At 42.5% G+C, this 18,666-nt stretch overlaps 1 protein-coding gene across 1 annotated transcript in view; it reads right to left on the bottom strand.

The window, feature by feature from the left end:
- The window catches only part of LOC310753829 (U3 small nucleolar RNA-associated protein 14 homolog A-like), a 52,093-nt gene extending 33,668 nt beyond the window's left edge, over nucleotides 1-18,425 (bottom strand). The window contains exons 1-3 of the mRNA XM_083595180.1: nucleotides 18,073-18,425; nucleotides 16,901-16,974; nucleotides 9,568-9,632 (exon numbers count right to left, since the gene is read on the bottom strand). Of these exons, the coding sequence (XP_083451306.1) occupies nucleotides 9,568-9,632; nucleotides 16,901-16,974; nucleotides 18,073-18,144 (211 nt within the window). The 5' untranslated portion in view covers nucleotides 18,145-18,425. The remainder of the gene's footprint in view (nucleotides 1-9,567; nucleotides 9,633-16,900; nucleotides 16,975-18,072) is intronic.
- Nucleotides 18,426-18,666: the final 241 nt, after the last annotated feature.

Consider the following 18,666-nt stretch of genomic DNA (forward strand, 5'->3'; position numbering starts at 1 on the left):
CATTGGTGGGGCAAAGGGAACTGGTAGAGGAAACGGAGAATGATGAATACGCCCAGAATAAGCTCAGGTGTCTAAGGAGAGAAGGAGAAAACCCCGGAGGTTTTGAAGAAAGAAACGGGGCATTGTATTACAAAGGGGCACTATATATACCCGAAGGGGATTTGAGAGGGAGAGTACTCAGACAGCTGCACGACAGCCCCACAGCGGGGCATTTTGGGCAACATAAGACCATGTGGTTGGTTACCAGGGAATTTTGGTGGCCCAAGGTGAGGGAAGATGTACGGGAATATGTAAGAGGGTGTGACCAATGCCAGCGAGCCAAAGGAAAAAGGCGGGCGCCGGCGGGGTTATTAGAACCGTTACCCACACCAGAACGACCATGGGAGGCGGTATCGATAGATTTTATGACTGACCTGCCAAAATCCAAGGGGAAAACCGCCATCCTGGTCGTAGTAGACCTGTTAACTAAGATGGGCCACTTTGTAGCTTGCTCACATGCAGTCACGGCGGAGGAGACAGCGAAATTGTTTGTAGAACATATTTTTAGGCTGCATGGCGCCCCCTTGAGGGTGGTCTCAGACAGAGGCAAACAATTTACGTCCCGGTTCTGGAGGAAGCTCATGAGCTTACTGCACGTAGAGGTCAATTTTTCGACTGCCCGACACCCTGAAACCAACGGGCAGGCGGAAAGAGCAAACGGTATCCTCCAACAATACCTGAGGTGTTATGTCAATGACAGAGAGAACGATTGGGTCGAGAAGTTGGCGCTGGCGGAATTTGCCTACAATAATGCGGAGAATGTGTCCACCGGGATGAGCCCCTTTTTGGCTAATTACGGGTGCCACCCCAGGGCATTTCCAGGGGGAGGAGGGGAGAGATGGAGCGTCCCGGCCGCCGAACAGTTTGTAGAAGAAATGGAAGCCATCCATCGTCAACTCCAACTCAACTTAGAAAGGGCCAAAGAAGAATATAAGAGAACTTCCGGAGGCGGCGCCAACGGCAATGGCGGTCTCCTTCTGAGTAGGAGGGAGAAGCTCCACAGAAAGTGGGTCTGTCCGCTACGGCGAAGCGGAGACCCGACCAGAAATCGCAGGCAGAAAGAGCCTGCGAGCGTGGGACTCGGCAGGCACCTTTTGCACCCCCCGATTCAGCGAGGGAGCCCCGCAAGGGGTTCCGGAGCGCAACGGGAGCGGCGCGGTGCTGCGAGTCGATTGCTGCGTCTGCGGAGCGAAGCCGCGTAGCTGTTGCCGGAGAGCGCTGACCTTTTTCCTGTGAAGATTTGGCTGTAAAAAGAATATCCGTGAGTAGGGGAATTTAAAAGATTTGGATTTGAAGAGGAAAATAAAGCGAAAATTGGGCACCGAAGCGGAAAGGTGTAAACAGGAAGTCCGCCTTTCCGTTTTGTAACAGATCAAAGCAAAGACGTTCCAACGCTATTACTTTAAAGTGGACTTTAAAGCTTTAACTCCAAGCATTAAAAGAAAGAACCCCCCCCCCTTAGAGGAGAGGGGGGAAGCTAAGAAAGTGACTTTATTTCTTCTGGGAGTCTAATAGACTTTTTGCGGAATCCCTGGGAACGGACTGCCAGGCTTATGAGGATTGATACATTTGGACTCGCACTATCTATGGATACTGTAACATTTAAGATTTAACTCTGCAAGGAGATACATTTAGAGAGTCTCCTTGAGATTGAATTGCATGTTTCTACTAAAGAGGGGACACGGAAAGTTAGAAAAGACTTTGTTACTTTGTTATTCAGAACTTTATGGCGGTTACTGTGTCCCCCTAGAGGACTACTGAAGTTTGCATCTGGCTGGGGGAATTTTCCATTGCTAACACTGGGGACTTTCCACTGTAAGGCTTGACTGTGGGAACTGACCTTGACTGAAGATAAAGGGGAATGACTGAACAAAGAGCAACAAGATCTAAGGTCAGAGTGCAACAGTCCACTTCAGTCTCCCAGCAACGCAGAGCATCTGTGCCTGGCCTCCCTGTGACTCAGGAGGAAGATTCAGGGCAAATTGAGACAAAAGGAATGGCCTCAGAAGGGGAATTTACATCTGTATTGAATAAAATTTATGAGAAATTGGAAGGCCTAAGCAAACAGGTTTCAGACCAATCAACTGAAATTAAAGGGAACACAGCCAGTATTAACTCAAATACAAAAGCTATAGAAAAACTGCTGGAGGAATCTGCGTCTACCAGGAAAATAGCTGAGGAAGCAAAAGAAAAGGTTGTGGCTGTGGAGGAAGAAATCAAACCTATGCGTAAACAGATTGGGGATCATCAGGCTCTATTGTCTATGATCGAATTGAAAGAGAAACAGACAAACCTGAGGATCAGCGCGGTGCCAGAACTTGAAAAGGACAATTTGAGCGACTATCTTTCACAGGAATTTGAGAAATTTTGGAACTTGGAGCTGGAAAAAGACTTTAAGATAGTGAGCGCCTTCAGACTTGGAAGAGGAGGGAGGAAAAACAGGGTGAGAGACTGTTTGGTGACCCTCCGCACGAAAGAGGAGAGGGATAAAATATTGGGTGCTCACTTTCAGAAGACTTTAGAGATCAACGATTCCAGAGTGGAGATTTTTAAAGATATACCGAAACATCTTTTGGATTTGAGAACTAACTACGGAGACTTGGTGGCCTTGCTGAGAAGGAATTGCATTGTTTTCAGATGGGAGTTCCCCCAGGGACTGTCTTTTACTTTTAAAGGGAAAAAGTTCAGAATCAGATCAGTGGAAGACAAGGAAAAAATTTTGAGAGACTTTGAGGAAGACTTACAAAAAGAAGTGACAGATGTGCTAAAAGTCCTGAGACCAGGAGTTCTAGATACAGCACCACCACCTTTGGGACCTGACAAATCGAAAAAAAAGATACCACCGCAAGAACTTGACGAGCTTCTGGGAGCAGCTGGAGGAAACTAAAATAATTACACCATGTAATGAGACATTGTTGGACTATTTGGACTATAACATCATTATGATGGGAGATATGAATGGGGTGGTATCTACAAACATGGATAAGTCGCAGAGACAGGTGGTAACTAAAGATGGCAGACTACCAAAAACCTTTTTTGAATTGGCTGACAATATGGACTTGATTGACATTTGGAGAACTAAGAACCCCCTTGGAAGAGAGGGAACATTCTTCTCTGAAGCCAATATGACCTGGACAAGAATTGACCAAATATGGATAACTAGAGGACTGGCACCTAAGACTCGAAAAGTGGAAATTTGTCCAAAAACTTGCTCCGACCATAATGCGGTGAAGATGGAGATGAAATTAACACCAATTGGTTCCTTCAGATGGAGGATGAATGACACCTTATTTAGAGATCAAGAGGTTATCAAGAAGGCCCAAAAAACTTTGAGAGACTATTTTGAGATAAATTCGAATACTACGGTTGATAAAAGAACAATCTGGGACGCAAGCAAAGCGGTCATGAGAGGGTTTCTGATCCAACAGAATGCAATAAAGAAAAGAACTCAAAATGAGAAAAAAGATAAAATTTTGGGGAAAATAAAAGAGGGAGAGAAGAAACTAAGAGCAAAACCAAAATCGCAAGAGATTCTGAGAGAAATCAAGTTATATCAAGTACAATATATGAAAATGATAAATCAGGAAGTGGAATGGAAAATTAAGCAGATGAGACAAAAGTCATTTGAATCGGCTAACAAATGTGGGAAACTGCTAGCATGGCAGATGAAGAAAAGACAGAAACTAAATACTATCACAAATTTGGAGGTAAATGGAAAGATCATACAGAATCCATTGGAAATTAGAAACTGTTTCCAGAGATATTTTAAACAACTATATACACAAGGGCCACAGAAAGAGGCTGAGCTAGACCAATTCCTGAGGAAAAATGGACTACAAAAAATCTCTCAAGAAAAAAAGACAATGTTGAGTGATAAAATTACAGAACAGGAAGTGGAGGGTGCCATTCAGAATATGCAATTGGGTAAATCTCCAGGACCAGATGGTTTAACCTCCAAATATTATAGAGTTTTGAAAGATTGGTTAATTCGGCCACTAAAGGAGGTCTGCAATGAGATCTTAGAGGGGAAAAAGGCGCCGGAGTCGTGGCAGGAAGCCTATATTACACTTATACCGAAAACTGAGTCTGAAAAGACGCAACTTAAGAACTACCGCCCAATATCCCTGCTTAATGTGGATTACAAAATATTTGCTGATATTTTGGCTAATAGGTCAAAAAAAGTATTATTGGAAGAGATCCATAAGGACCAAGCTGGCTTTCTCCCGGGTAGACACTTGTCGGACAATACGAGGAATATAATTAACATTTTGGAGAAGCTACAAGTGAACATAAACACTAAAGCAGTTTTAATTTTTATAGATGCAGAGAAAGCCTTCGACAATATTTCTTGGTGTTTTATGAAGAAAAATCTTCAGGGGATGGGGGTGGGCCAAGGGTTTGAGAATGGTATAAGTGCAATTTACTCAGAACAAAAGGCTAAACTAATTGTTAACAATGTGGTGACAGAGGGATTTAAGATAGAGAAAGGTACACGACAAGGCTGCCCAATCTCCCCATTGCTCTTTATTTCAGTCCTGGAGGTACTATTGAACATGATTAGAAGGGACCGTTTGATCAAAGGTATTCAGGTCGGAGCCAAGCAATACAAATTGAAAGCTTTTGCAGATGACCTAGTTTTAACATTACAGGAGCCAGAATCTAGTTCGAAAAGGGTTTTGGAATTGATTCAAGAATTTGGTCAGGTGGCTGGTTTTAAGTTGAACAAGTCAAAAACTAAAGTTCTTGAGAAAAACTTAACACCGATTGAGAAAGAAAGGTTTCAGAAGGAGACAGGCCTAACAATAGTAAAGAAAGTTAAATATTTGGGGGTTAACATGACTGCTAAGAACTTAAATTTATTTAAAGATAACTATGAGAAATGTTGGTTGGAAGTGAAGAAAGATTTAGAGATATGGTCAAACTTGAAGCTTTCCTTGTTGGGTAGAATTGCGGCTATTAAGATGAATGTATTGCCAAAGATGTTATTTTTGTTTCAATCTCTGCAAATTTTGGACAAAATGGACTGTTTCAAGAAGTGGCAGAGAGACATTTCTAGATTTGTCTGGCAGGGCAAGAAGCCCAGAATAAAATTTAAAATACTAACTGATGCTAAAGAAAGAGGTGGATTTGCCCTGCCAGACCTGAAACTTTATTATGAATCGGCCGCATTTTGTTGGCTGAAAGAATGGCTACTTCTTGAGAACACAGACATTTTGGACTTAGAAGGTTTCAATAACGTTTTTGGATGGCATGCATATTTGTGGTACGACAAGGTTAAAGCTCATAAAGCATTCAAAAACCATATTGTCAGGAAAGCATTGTTTAATGTTTGGTTAAGATATAAAGACTTACTGGAGAATAAAACCCCAAGGTGGCTGTCACCAATGGAAGCAAAGGCACTGAAAAAGTCCAATATGGAGGCCAAATGGCCGAAATATTGGGAAATATTGGAACAAGAAGGAGATAAATTGAAATTGCAGAGTTTTGAGAAATTAAAAGACAAGGTGCGAGATTGGCTGCATTATTTTCAAATAAGAGAGGCCTATAATTTGGATAAAAAAATAGGTTTCCAGGTGGAAAAATCAAAATTGGAAACTGAATTGTTAGAACCCAAAACTAAGATACTTTCAAGAATGTATAACTTGCTGCTAAAATGGAACACGCAGGATGAAACAGTTAAATCTGCTATGATTAAATGGGCACAAGATGTTGGTCATAACATTATGTTTGCTGACTGGGAACAGTTGTGGACCACAGGTATGAAATTTACGGCATGTAATGCCCTAAGAGAGAATATTATGAAAATGATATACAGGTGGTACATGACACCAGTCAAGCTTGCAAAAATCTATCATTTGCCCGATAATAAATGTTGGAAGTGTAAAGAAAATGAAGGAACATTCTTTCACCTTTGGTGGACGTGCCCAAAGATTAAGGCTTTCTGGGAGATGATTTATAACGAAATGATAAAAGTATTTAAATATACATTCCTTAAGAAGCCAGAGGCCTTTCTCTTGGGCATGGTCGGCCAATTGGTGCCAAAGAAGGACAGAACTTTCTTTATGTATGCAACAACAGCAGCAAGAATTCTCATCGCAAAGTATTGGAAGACACAAGAGCTACCCACCCTGGAAGAGTGGCAGATGAAGCTGATGGACTACATGGAATTGGCGGAAATGACTGGCAGAATCCGAGACCTGGGAGAAGAGTTGGTGGAAGAAGACTGGAAGAAATTTAAAGACTATCTTTGGAAATACTGTAAAATTAATGAATGTTAAAATTATGCTTGGATTGGTAATAAGTGGTAACTAGTGACAAAAGCTAATAAGATTATGTAAAAAATGTATCGATAAATGGTTGAAAATATTGGGGTATAATATGTTATGACACAAAGTTAAGATATTTGAAAAAAGGGTAAGAATTTGCTGAATTAAGTATGTAAATGGGAACACAAAAGGGGGGAGGTGTGAGGAGGTCAAGGATACAAGCATATGACTCTGAGGATCTTGAGAAAAATGGATTTGTTTTTTTTTTAAATTTGTTTTTTTTTTCTTAATTAGCTGTTTTTAGTGTGTCTTGTGCGCTTTCTTTTTTGTATTGTCTATTTTTATCTGTGGTTTTTCTTTTTTTATTCTGTAAATCTTTACTCTTTTCTCTTGTAAAACTCTAATAAAAAATTATTTTAAAAAAAAACAAAGAAGAATATAAGAGGCAGGCAGACAAGAACAGGAGGGAAGGTGAAACCATAAGGGTGGGGGATCAGGTGTGGCTGTCAACCCAAGGGTTGCCGTTCAAGGGGGGTTGCAAGAAATTGAGACCCAAAAGATTGGGACCATTTGAGGTCATTCAACGGGTCAACCCAGTGGCTTTCAGACTCCGGTTACCGAACCACATAAAACTGCACCCAGTATTCCACAGGTCATTACTGTCACCGTATAGGGGGGAAGGTGAAGGGGTTTCCACACGGGGACCAGTCTTAGAAGAGAGGGAAAGCAGCAACCATGTGGCGGAAATCATCGACTCCAGGTGGAAGGGTAATCAGGTGGAGTATTTGGTAGCGTGGGAAGGGGAACCGGAGTCAGAAAACACCTGGGTGACGGCAGAGGAGGTCAATGACGAGGCTTTGATCGAAACGTTTCATCAAAGGTTCCCCAGGAAACCTCAGTCAGTAGCGAGGTTTCGGAGGGAGTACTTTGGCACCACCGACGAGGAGGAGGAACTGGAAGGATTCGCGGAATCGGAGTTGGAAGAAGGAATGGACTCCGATGAGAAACCAGAAACAGAAACCGGTGGAGGGAAATGTTCGAGACTTCGGAAGATGAGGGAGGTTCTTTCAGGGGTTTTGCTCCTTCGCCGCCCACAGAGGAGGGAAGGGGAGGGGGTGAAGGGGGCCCTGGAGGGGAGGTGGATGTCAGGGAACTGCCATCGGGAGAACAGGAGGTGAAGGGACTCCCAGAGGTTGAGAGAGACTTATCAGCTGAGGAGGGAACCAGCAGGGGGAGGGAAGGCGCTCCAAGGGAAAGTGAGTCGGCGGGATGGCTCAGAGACACTTCCAGCGAAAACAGTGGGGAGGTTTCAGGACCTCCTATAGGGACACCCACTCCTCGCCAGAAACTGTCACGCCGAGAGTCCAGAAGGCGGGTTTCCGTTAAGGAGCTTTTATGCTGGAAGAAATTCCGTAAACGCCCACTGTCGGATTCTACCAGCGACTGACGGAGCCATGCTTAAGAGCTCCGTTGCAGACAGAGGTTTGCGTACATAGCCAAACTCTGAGGGACTAGGGATTTTACGCACAAGCAGCTCATCATCCCATCACATTAATCCTAGTGTCTCCTGTAGTTCTTCCTTTTCTTGCTTGGTCATATTTTTTACTATCATGTTAGTTTTATTCTTGTTTAACTTAAAGCTGGCTACTTTCCAAAATTCTAATATTCTTTCAATTATCTGTATTATACTTTCTTTGGGGTTTTCAACAGTCAGAATCAGGTCATCCGCAAATGCTTTGATCTTATATTCCTTTTTCCCTAATGAGATAGCTTTTATTTTATTATCATTTCTTATGACACTCATCAATAATTCCAGTACCATAATAAATAGTGGTGGTGACAAGGGGCAACCTTGTCTTGTCCCCCTCTCTATACAAAATTCTTCTGTCATTTCATTATTAAGAATAAGTTTGGCTGCTTGTTTCCTATATATTGCCTCTAAAGCTTTAATATAATCTTCCCCCCGTTTCATTTCCTTTATGACCCTTTTCATGAACTCCCACGACACCTGGTCAGATGTCTTTTCCGCATCTATTGATATTAAAGCAGCCTTTTCGTCTTATCTTTCTTCTAGGTATTCTAGTAAATCTATTACATTCCTCATGCTGCTGTGTATGTATCTACCTGGCAGAAAGCCAGCTTGATCTTTGTGTATACTTTCATTTAATAATTTTTTCAATCTGTTGGCTAGAATGTCAGCGAATATTTTGTAATCACTGTTCAGCAGTGATATGGGCCTATAGTTTTTAATTAGCGTCAGGTCTTGTCCTTGTTTTGGTATCAACATCGTCTTGTCCAATATCATCACTCTGATTAGCAGCAGCTCTTCAGAGTCTCAGACAGAGACCTACCCCATCACCTGATTTGTGACCATTTAACCTGGAGGTACCAAACCAGGGACTTTCTTCTGCATGCAAAGCATATGTTCTATAGCAGGGGTCAGCAAACTTTTTCAGCAGGGGGCCAGTCCACTGTCCCTCAGGCCTTGTGGGGGACCAGACTATATTTTTTGGGGGGGCGGGAATGAATGAATTCCTATGCCCCACAAATAACCCAGAGATGCATTTTAAATAAAAGGACACGTTCTACTCATGTAAAAACACCAGGCACGCCCCACAAATAACCCAGAGATGCATTTTAAATAAAATGACACATTCTACTCATGTAAAAACATGCTGATTCCTGGATTTAGAAGGTGATTGGGCCAGATCCAGCCCCCGGGCCTTAGTTTGCCTACCCATGTTCTATAGCAAGTGTGGAGAACCTCTGGCATCTTCAGATGTTGCTGAACTACAACTCCCATCAGCCCCGCGAGCATGGTCAATAGCTAGTGTGGTGTAGTGGTTAAGAGCGGTAGTCTCGTAATCTGGGGAACCAGGTTCGCGTCTCCACTCCTCCACATGCAGCTGCTGGGTGACCTTGGGCTAGTCACACTTCTTTGAAGTCTCTCAGCCCCACTCACCTCACAGAGTGTTTGTTGTGGGGGAGGAAGAGAAAGGAGAATGTTAGCCACTTTGAGATTCCTTCGGGTAGTGATAAAGCGGAATATCAAATCCAAACTCTTCTTCTAGGGATCATGGGAGTTGTTGTCCAGTAACATCTAGAAGGCCAAACTTGTAAAGCCATGCCTCTCTGCTAAAGATTGAGAAATGGTACATGGATCTGGTCACATGCTCCCTCTTAGCCATGACCCATCGGTAACAGAGGATTCATCTGTGCCAGCGATTGCTATGCTGTGAGCGCTTGAGGGGAAAGCTCTCACCTCCACCACAAAGATCAAATTCCGATATCTGTCTGCTCGCCTCTGTGCATTCAACTGCCCTCCATCTGCAAAAAAAAAAAAGGACATTGACCTAGTTAGGAATGGAAAATCAAGCTAACCATTCTTTGTCTCCATCACCAGGGCCATGAAACAGTCTGTGTTTGGGAAGACCACTCCCTCTCCAGCCAATTCCATCGGTCATTAAACCGCTTCTTAAAAAAACATCTTTAGACCCGGCCGACATGGCCAACTATCGCCCAGTCTCAAATCTTCCATTCTTGGGCAAAAGGTGATTGAGCAGGTGGTTGCTGAACAACTCCAAGCACGCCTGGAGGATGCGGACCATTTGGATCCCTTCCAATCAGGATTCAGGCCTCACCATAGGACTGAAACTGCCTTGGTCGTGCTGGTTATTGATCTCCGGCGGGCTAGGGACAAAGATGAGAGCTGTTTCCTAGTTCTGCTGGATCTCTCAGCGGCCTTTGACACCATCGACCATAACATCCTTCTGGACCGTCTAGAGAGGCTGGGAGCTGGGGGCACTGTTATACGGTGGTTCCGCTCCTTTCTCCTGGGCAGTGTCCAGAAAGTGGTGTTGGGCGGTGAGTGTTCAGACCCCTGGACCCTCACTTGTGGGGTACCTCAGGGTTCTGTCCTCGCCCCCATGCTTTTTAATATCTATATGAAGCCGCTGGGAAAGATCATCAGGGGGTTTGAGCTGGGTATTCATCAGTATACAGATGACACCCAGCTCTACCTCTCTTTTAAATCAGAACCAGTGAAGGCGGTGAAGGTCCTGTGTGAGTGTCTGGAAGCGGTTGGAGGATGGATGGCGGCTAACAGATTGAAGTTGAATCCTGACAAGACAGAAATACTGTTTTGGGGGGACAGGGGGCGGGCAGGTGTGGGGGATTCCCTGGTCCTGAATGGGGTAACTGTGCCCCTGAAGGACCAGGTGCGCAGCCTGGGAGTCATTTTGGACTCACAGCTGTCCATGGAGGCGCAGGTTAATTCTGTGTCCAGGGCGGCTGTCTACCAGCTCCACCTGGTACACAGGCTAAGACCCTACCTGCCTGCAGACTGTCTTGCCAGAGTGGTGCATGCTCTAGTTATCTCCCGCTTGGACTATTGCAATGCTCTCTACGTGGGGCTACCTTTGTTTTTGTTTTGTTTTTTAAAGATATTTATTGAGATTTTACAAAAACATAAGTTTACAAAATAGAAAAAAGTCACATAGAAAGAAAAAGATACAAAAAAGAAAACATAGAAAAATACATAAAAAAGAAAAAAGAAGAATAAAAATACAAAAAACAAAAAACAAATAGATAAAAAAGAATTAAAAACAAATCCGTTTTTAGTAACTTTAAACTCATTAGCTTGTTTCCTTGACCTCCTCACACCTCCCCTTTTTGTATTCCCATTTAAATAATCAAATCAGCAAATCCTTACCCTCTTTCGTTTATCTTAACTCTATATCTTAACATATTATAACTCTATATTTTCATCCATTTATCAATTCATTATTGCATATTCTTATTAACTTTGTTGCTAATGCCACTCATTTTCAATCCAACATCATTTTAACCTTCATTAATTTTACAGTGTTTCTGAAGATAGTCTTTAAATTTCTTCCAGTCTTCTTCCACCAACTCTTCTCCCAGGTCTCGGATTCTGCCAGTTATTTCCGCCAATTCCATATAATCCATCACCTTCATCTGCCACTCTTCCAGGGTGGGTAACTCTTGTGTCTTCCAATACTTTGCAATAAGTATTCTTGCTGCTGTTGTTGCATACATAAAGAAGGTTCTATCCTTCTTTGGCACCAATTGGCCGACTATGCCCAGGAGAAAGGCCTCTGGTTTCTTCAGGAAGATATATTTAAATACCTTTTTCATTTCATTATAGATCATCTCCCAGAAAGCCTTAATCTTTGGGCACGTCCACCAAAGGTGAAAGAATGTACCTTCATTTTCTTTGCATTTCCAACATTTATTATCGGGCAAATGATAGATTTTTGCAAGCTTGACTGGTGTCATGTACCACCTGTATATCATTTTCATAATATTCTCTCTTAAGGCATTACATGCCGTAAATTTCATACCGGTGGTCCACAACTGTTCCCAGTCAGCAAACATAATGTTGTGACCAATATCTTGTGCCCATTTGATCATAGCAGATTTAACCGTTTCATCCTGCGTATTCCATTTTAACAGCAAGTTATACATTCTTGAAAGTATCTTAGTTTTGGGATCTAACAGTTCTGTTTCCAATTTTGATTTTTCCACCTGGAAGCCAATTTTTTTATCCAAATTATAGGCCTCTCTTATTTGATAATAATGAAGCCAGTCTCGCACTTTATCTTTTAATTTCTCAAAACTCTGCAATTTCAATTTGTCTCCTTCTTGCTCCAATATTTCCCAATATTTCGGCCATTTGGCCTCCATATTGAGCTTTTTCTGAGCCTTCGCTTCCATTGGTGACAACCACCTTGGGGTTTTATTTTCCAGTAAATCTTTGTATCTTATCCAGACATTGAACAATGCTTTCCTGACAATATGGTTTTTAAATGCTTTATGTGCTTTAACCTTGTCGTACCACAAATATGCATGCCAACCAAAAACGTTGTTAAAACCTTCTAGGTCCAAAATGTCTGTGTTCTCAAGAAGCAGCCAGTCTTTCAACCAGCAGAATGCTGCTGATTCATAGTAAAGTTTAAGGTCTGGCAGGGCAAATCCACCTCTTTCCTTTACATCAGTTAATATTTTAAATTTTATTCTAGGCTTCTTGCCCTGCCAGACAAATCTGGAAATGTCTCTCTGCCACTTCTTGAAACAGTCCATCTTGTCCAAAATTTGCAATGATTGAAACAAAAATAACATTTTTGGCAATACATTCATCTTTATAGCTGCAATTCGACCCAACCAGGGAAAGCTTCAAATTTGACCATATTTCCAAATCTTTTTTCACTTCTATCCAACATTTCTCATAGTTATCTTTAAATAAATGTAAATTCTTAGTAAAATATTTGGGGGTTAATATGACTGCTTTCTTAACTAATGTTAAACCTGTCTCCTTCTGAAACCTCTCCTCAATTGGTGTAAAATTTTTCTCAAGCACTTTAGTTTTTGACTTGTTCAACTTAAATCCTGCCACATGACCAAATTCTTGAATCAATTCTAATACTCTTTTCGTACTAGATTCTGGCTCCTGTAACGTCAAAACTAGGTCATCTGCAAAAGCTTTCAATTTATATTGTTTGGCTCCAACCTGAATACCTTTAATTAGACGGTCCCTTCTAATCATATTCAGCAAAACCTCCAGAACCGAAATAAAAAGCAATGGGGAAATTGGGCAGCCTTGTCGTGTCCATTTCTCTATCTTAAATTCCTCTGTCATCACATTATTAACTATTAACTTAGCCTTTTGTTCTGAGTAAATTGCACTTATACCATTTTCAAACCCTTGGCCCACCCCCATTCCCTGAAGATTTTTCTTCATAAAATTCCAAGAAATATTATCAAAAGCTTTTTCCGCTTCTATAAAAATTAAAACTGCTTTGGTATTGATGTTCACTTGCAGCTTCTCCAAAATGTTTATTATATTCCTTGTATTATCAGACAGATGTCTACCTGGGAGAAAGCCGGCTTGGTCTTTATGTATCTCTTCAACTAATACCTTTTTTAATCTATTAGCCAAGATATCAGCAAAAATTTTGTAATCCACATTAAGCAGGGATATGGGGCGGTAGTTCTTAAGTTGCGTCTTTTCAGACTCAGTTTTCGGTATAAGTGTAATGTAAGCTTCCTTCCACGACTCTGGCGCCTTTTTCCCCTCCAAAATTTCATTGCAGACCTCCTTTAGTGGCTGAATTAACCAGTCTTTCAAAGATCTATAGTATTTGGAGGTTAGACCATCCGACCCTGGAGATTTACCCAACTGCATGTTCTGGATGGCACCTTCAACCTCCTGTTCTGTAATTTTGTGATTCAACATTATCTTATTTTCTTGAGAGATTTTTTGTAATCCATTTGTTCTTAAAAATTGGTCTAAATCAGTCTCTTTCTGTGGCCCTTGTGTATATAGTTGTTTAAAATATCTCTGGAAGCACTTTCTAATCTCCAATGGATTCTGTATGTTCTTTCCTTCCATATCCAAATTTGTGATGGTGTTTAATTTTTGTCTTTTTTTCATCTGCCAGGCTAGCAGTTTCCCGCATTTATTAGCCGATTCAAATGTCTTTTGTCTCATCTGCTTAATTTTCCATTCTACTTCCTGATTTATCATTTTCATATATTGTACTTGATATAGCTTTATTTCTCTCAGAATCTCTTGCGACTTTGGTTTCGCTCTTAATTTCTTCTCTCCTTCTTTTATTTTTTCCAAGGTTTTACCTTTTTTCTCATTTTGAGTTCTCTTCTTTATTGCGTTCTGTTGAATCAGAAACCCTCTCATGACCGCTTTGCTTGCGTCCCAGATTACTCTTTTTTCAACCGTGGTATTCAAATTTATCTCAAAATAATCTCTCAAGATTTTTTGGGCCTTCTTGGTAACCTCTTGATCTCTAAATAAGGTGTCATTCATCCTCCATCTGAAGGAACCGATTGGTGTTAGTTTCATCTCCATCTTCACCGCATTATGGTCGGAGCAAGTTTTTGGGCAAATTTCCACTTTTCGAGTCTTAGGTGCCAGTCCTCTAGTTGTCCATATTTGGTCAATTCTTGTCCATGTCATTTTGGCTTCAGAGAAGAATGTTCCCTCTCTTCCAAGGGGGTTCTTGGTTCTCCAAATGTCAATCAAGTCCATATTGTCAGTCAGTTTAAAAAAGGTTTTTGGTAGTCTGCCATCTTTAGTTACAACCTGTCTCTGTGACTTATCCATATTTGTAGATACCACTCCATTCATATCTCCCATCATAATAATGTTGTAGTCCATGTAGTCAAGCAATGTCTCATGCAATTTCTTGAAGAATTCAGATTTCCCCTCATTTGGTGCATAAACTCCTACAATCAGGAATTTTTCTCCTTGTGATTGAATCTCAATTGCCACAAATCTTCCTTGTTCATCTTTAAAAACAAATTTCGGTGATAGGCTCTCTTTGGCATAAATAACAACTCCTCTCTTTTTAACCTTGTCCGATGAAATAAACTCTTGACCCAATCTTTTATTAATCAGTACTTTCCTGTGAAGCCTTATCACATGAGTTTCCTGTAAACAAATTAAGTCCAATTGTTCCTTTTTCAATAAATGAAAGACTTTCTTCCTCTTCTCCGGGGAATTAAATCCATGAATGTTCCAACTTAATAATTGCAGAGACATGGTGTGGTTATTCTATTCTCCTCCAACTGCTCCCAAAAGTTCTTCTTGTTCTGACGGTGGTATCACTTGTTTTTGTTTGTCCAGTCCCAAAGGTGGTGGTACTATGTCTAGTACTCCTGATCTTAAAGCTCTTAGCTCTTCTAGTACTTCTTTTTGCAGGTCTTCTTCGTGGTCTCTCAAAAATTTTTCCTTATCTTCCACTGATCTTATTTTGAACTTTTTCCCTTTAAAGGTAAAAGATAGTCCCTGGGGGAATTCCCACCTAAAAACAATTCTGTTTCTTCTCAGTAGGGCCACCAGATCTCCGTAGTTGGTTCTAAGATCCAATAGATGTTTCGGTATATCCTTAAAAATCTCCACTCTCGAGTCTTTGATCTCCAAAGTCTTCTGGAAGTGCGCACTCAGTATTTTATCTCTCTCTTCTTTCGTTCGGAGGGTAACCAAACAGTCTCTCACCCTGTTTTTTTTCCCTCCTCTTCCAAGTCTGAAAGCACTTACTATCTTAAAGTCTTTCTCCAGCTCCAAATTCCAAAATTTTCCAAATTCCTGCGTAAGGTAGTCACTTAGGTTATCTTTTTCAAGTTCCGGTACTGCCCTGATCCTCAGATTGGTCTGTTTCTCCCTCAGTTCAATCATAGACAGAAGTGACTGATGATCCCCAATCTGTTTGCGCATAGGTTTTATTTCTTCCTCTACAGCCACTGCTTTTTCTTTTGCTTCCTCAGCTATTTTTCGATTAGACGCAGATTCTTCCAGCAATTTTTCAATAGATTCTGTATTGCAATTCACCTTCTGTCCCAGATTATTAATGCTGGCAGTATTCCTGTCTATTTTAGTTGATTGTTCCGTAACTTGTTTGCTTAGGCCTTCCAATTTTTCATAAATTTTATTTAACACAGAAGTAAAATCCCCTTCTGAAGCCATTCCTTTTGACCCAGCTTGTGCAAAATCTTCCCCCTGTGTCACAGGAGGGCCGGGAACAGATGATCTACGTTGCTGGGAAACTGTGCTGGGCTGCTGCACTCTAGCCTTGCCCGATCTTGTTGTCCTATCAGTCATCACACTTTTGTCTATGAATCAAGGTCGGTCCCACGGTCAAGTCTTGCCGTGGAAAATCCCCAAAGTCCAGAATGGAAAAATCCCCCAGCTGGATGTACAGCTTCAATTTTCCTCTAGGGGGACACTGTAGCAGTCATTAAAGTTACAATAAAGAATCTTTTCCAACTTTCTTAAGTCCCCCTCAAGAAAACAAGCAACAGTTTCAAGTCCAGAGAAGACCTTCAACAAGTATCTCCTTTGCAGAGTTAACCATTAAAAAGTTACATTGTCTATAAATGGTGCGGCTCTCAGTGCAACAGTTCTAGTGAACCTGGCAGTCCGTTCCCAGGAGTTAGATAATTGTCTCTATTTTTTCCAGAAGTAAAAAAGTCACTTTTCCCTCTTCCCCCCCCCTCTCCTACGTGGGGCTACCTTTGAAGGTGACCTGGAAACTGCAATTAATCCAGAATGCGGCAGCTAGACTGGTGACTGGAAGTGGCCGCCGGGACCACATAACACCGGTCCTGAGAGGTCTGCATTGGCTCCCAGTACGTTTCCGAGCACAATTCAAAGTGTTGGTGCTGACCTTTAAAGCCCTAAACGGCCTCGGTCCTGTATACCTGAAGGAGCGTCTTCACCCCCATCATTCAGCCCAGACACTGAGATCCAGCGCCGAGGGCCTTCTGGCGGTTCCCTCATTGCGAGAAGTGAGGTTACAGGGAACCAGACAGAGGGCCTTTTCGGTAGTGGTGCCCACCCTGTGGAACGCCCTCCCTTCAGATGTGAAGGAAATAAGCAGTTATCCTATCTTTAAAAGACATCTGAAGGCAGCCCTGTTTAGGGAAGTTTGTAATACTTAATGCTGTATTGTTTTTAAAACTCGATTGGGAGCCGCCCAGAGTGGCTGGGGAAAGTCAGCCAGATGGGCGGGGTATAAATAATAAATTATTATTATATTATTATCTCCCTTCCTTCATACCGCTTCGCTCCAGCCAAGGCAGTGAGAGAATCCACAAGCTGATGGTGCTTCTTTGTTGCTTCTTCATTGTCTGCCTGGGGAACAAAAGGTTACCAATGAATAAGGGCCAAGGACCATCTCACAGAGGGCTGAACCCAGACTCATCCTTGCAACAAGATGAATAATAACTTCAAAGGGTACCACTGAGCATACCTAGCCTCTAGCATAGTTCCAGTTACAGATAGGTAGCCGTGTTGGTCTGCCATAGTCAAAACAAAAAAAATTTTCTTCCAGTAGCACCTTAAAGACCAACTAAGTTAGTTCTTGGTATGAGCTTTCATACCAAGAAGAAGTGTGCATGCACACGAAAGCTCATACCAAGAACTAACTTAGTTGGTCTTTAAGGTGCTACTGGAAGAAAAAATTTTTTGTTTAGCCTCTAGCATGGCAGTGCTAACCTGTGATGAGATGCAGCTGCCAGCTAATCAGACTGACCTGCTCACTGGACTTACTGCCTTATAGCCAGGGCTTTTTTCCCCAGTTGGAACTTGCCGGAACTAAGTTCCTGCACCTCTCAGGTGGCTGCCATTGCCATTACAAGGGAGGAGTTCATGGTGAGTTCCAGCACATCTTTTAATAGAAAAAAGCACTGCTTATAGCTTTGAAGAGTGGCCGTAAGGAAAAACGCAAAAAGAAAAGGACAAGGGGAGACACAGATGTAGGGATCAAAACTCAGGATTAGGAGTAGAATTTTCAAAAGCCATTCAAGCCTTTGCAAGGAGGCATCAATCCAGTTCTGCTGTTTAATCTCGCAGAACTTTAATATATTTATTCCTTATTGCATGAGCGTAGCCAGAATTTTTGCGGGGGGTGGGTCAGGACGTAGTTGGGGAGCAGGACTTTTGTTTGGGGGGGGGGAAGAACCAGCGTGATTGTCCCCCTTCACCCTCGGCTACCCCTATAGCATGCTGTCCTGGGCATCGTTCACGGGGCAAAGAAATCCTTAAAGCCAATTGCATTAAAGCGTCTCAACAGGAATACCGCAGCACCCCGAGAAGGGAACAAAGGTAGCCCCCCGAGCTTACAGAGCACTTCCCCCACGCGCGGATGGCTCTAAACCATCCCCTCCCACACACATGGGATCACACAGAGTACAGCTTTGGAAATAAATACGGTTGGGCTTCAAAGTTCACCTCCTTCTCCTCCTCGTCCTCACTCATGACCAGCTCGTTCCTCAAGGGATGTTCCTCTTCTGCAGCCGCCATGGGGGGAGCTCAGACACCCCAATAATCCCCTTCCCTTTTTCTCCAGTCCAGGAAGGGAGGTTGACCACGTGGATGGCCAAGCCCCGGCAGAGAGCAAATAGCACCCTGCGCACCGTCAAACACAGCAGCACTTCCGGCTGTGAACCTAAATTTTTGCAGTACTTCCCATCTCTCCCCCACTGGTGAGGCCACAGGGGCCGCTATTGCGCTGCTCTGGGAGGGCAAGGACATGTCGCACGTGACACGCCCTTATTTAAATATGCCAATTAATTATTCAAAATACATGCAAATACGTGCAACGACACCCGTACCTTGCAATCTAAAAGGGAAGCGAGCAAGAAGGGTACAAAGGCTTATTCCCGGAGGCTACTGGCTATTTTAATAAGGGGGCGTGACCAGCTCATGACCACGCCTCATTTGGAATCTGGACAAGACCAGAGGGTGGGGCTTAGCAAGGGCCAATGACGTGCCGGAAACAGCAACCACGTGAATGCCCGCCTTTGATCCAAAAAAACTCTGGTC

This window comes from Podarcis filfolensis, assembly GCF_964270895.1.
Source record: "Podarcis filfolensis genome assembly, chromosome: W".
Taxonomy (NCBI): domain Eukaryota; kingdom Metazoa; phylum Chordata; class Lepidosauria; order Squamata; family Lacertidae; genus Podarcis; species Podarcis filfolensis.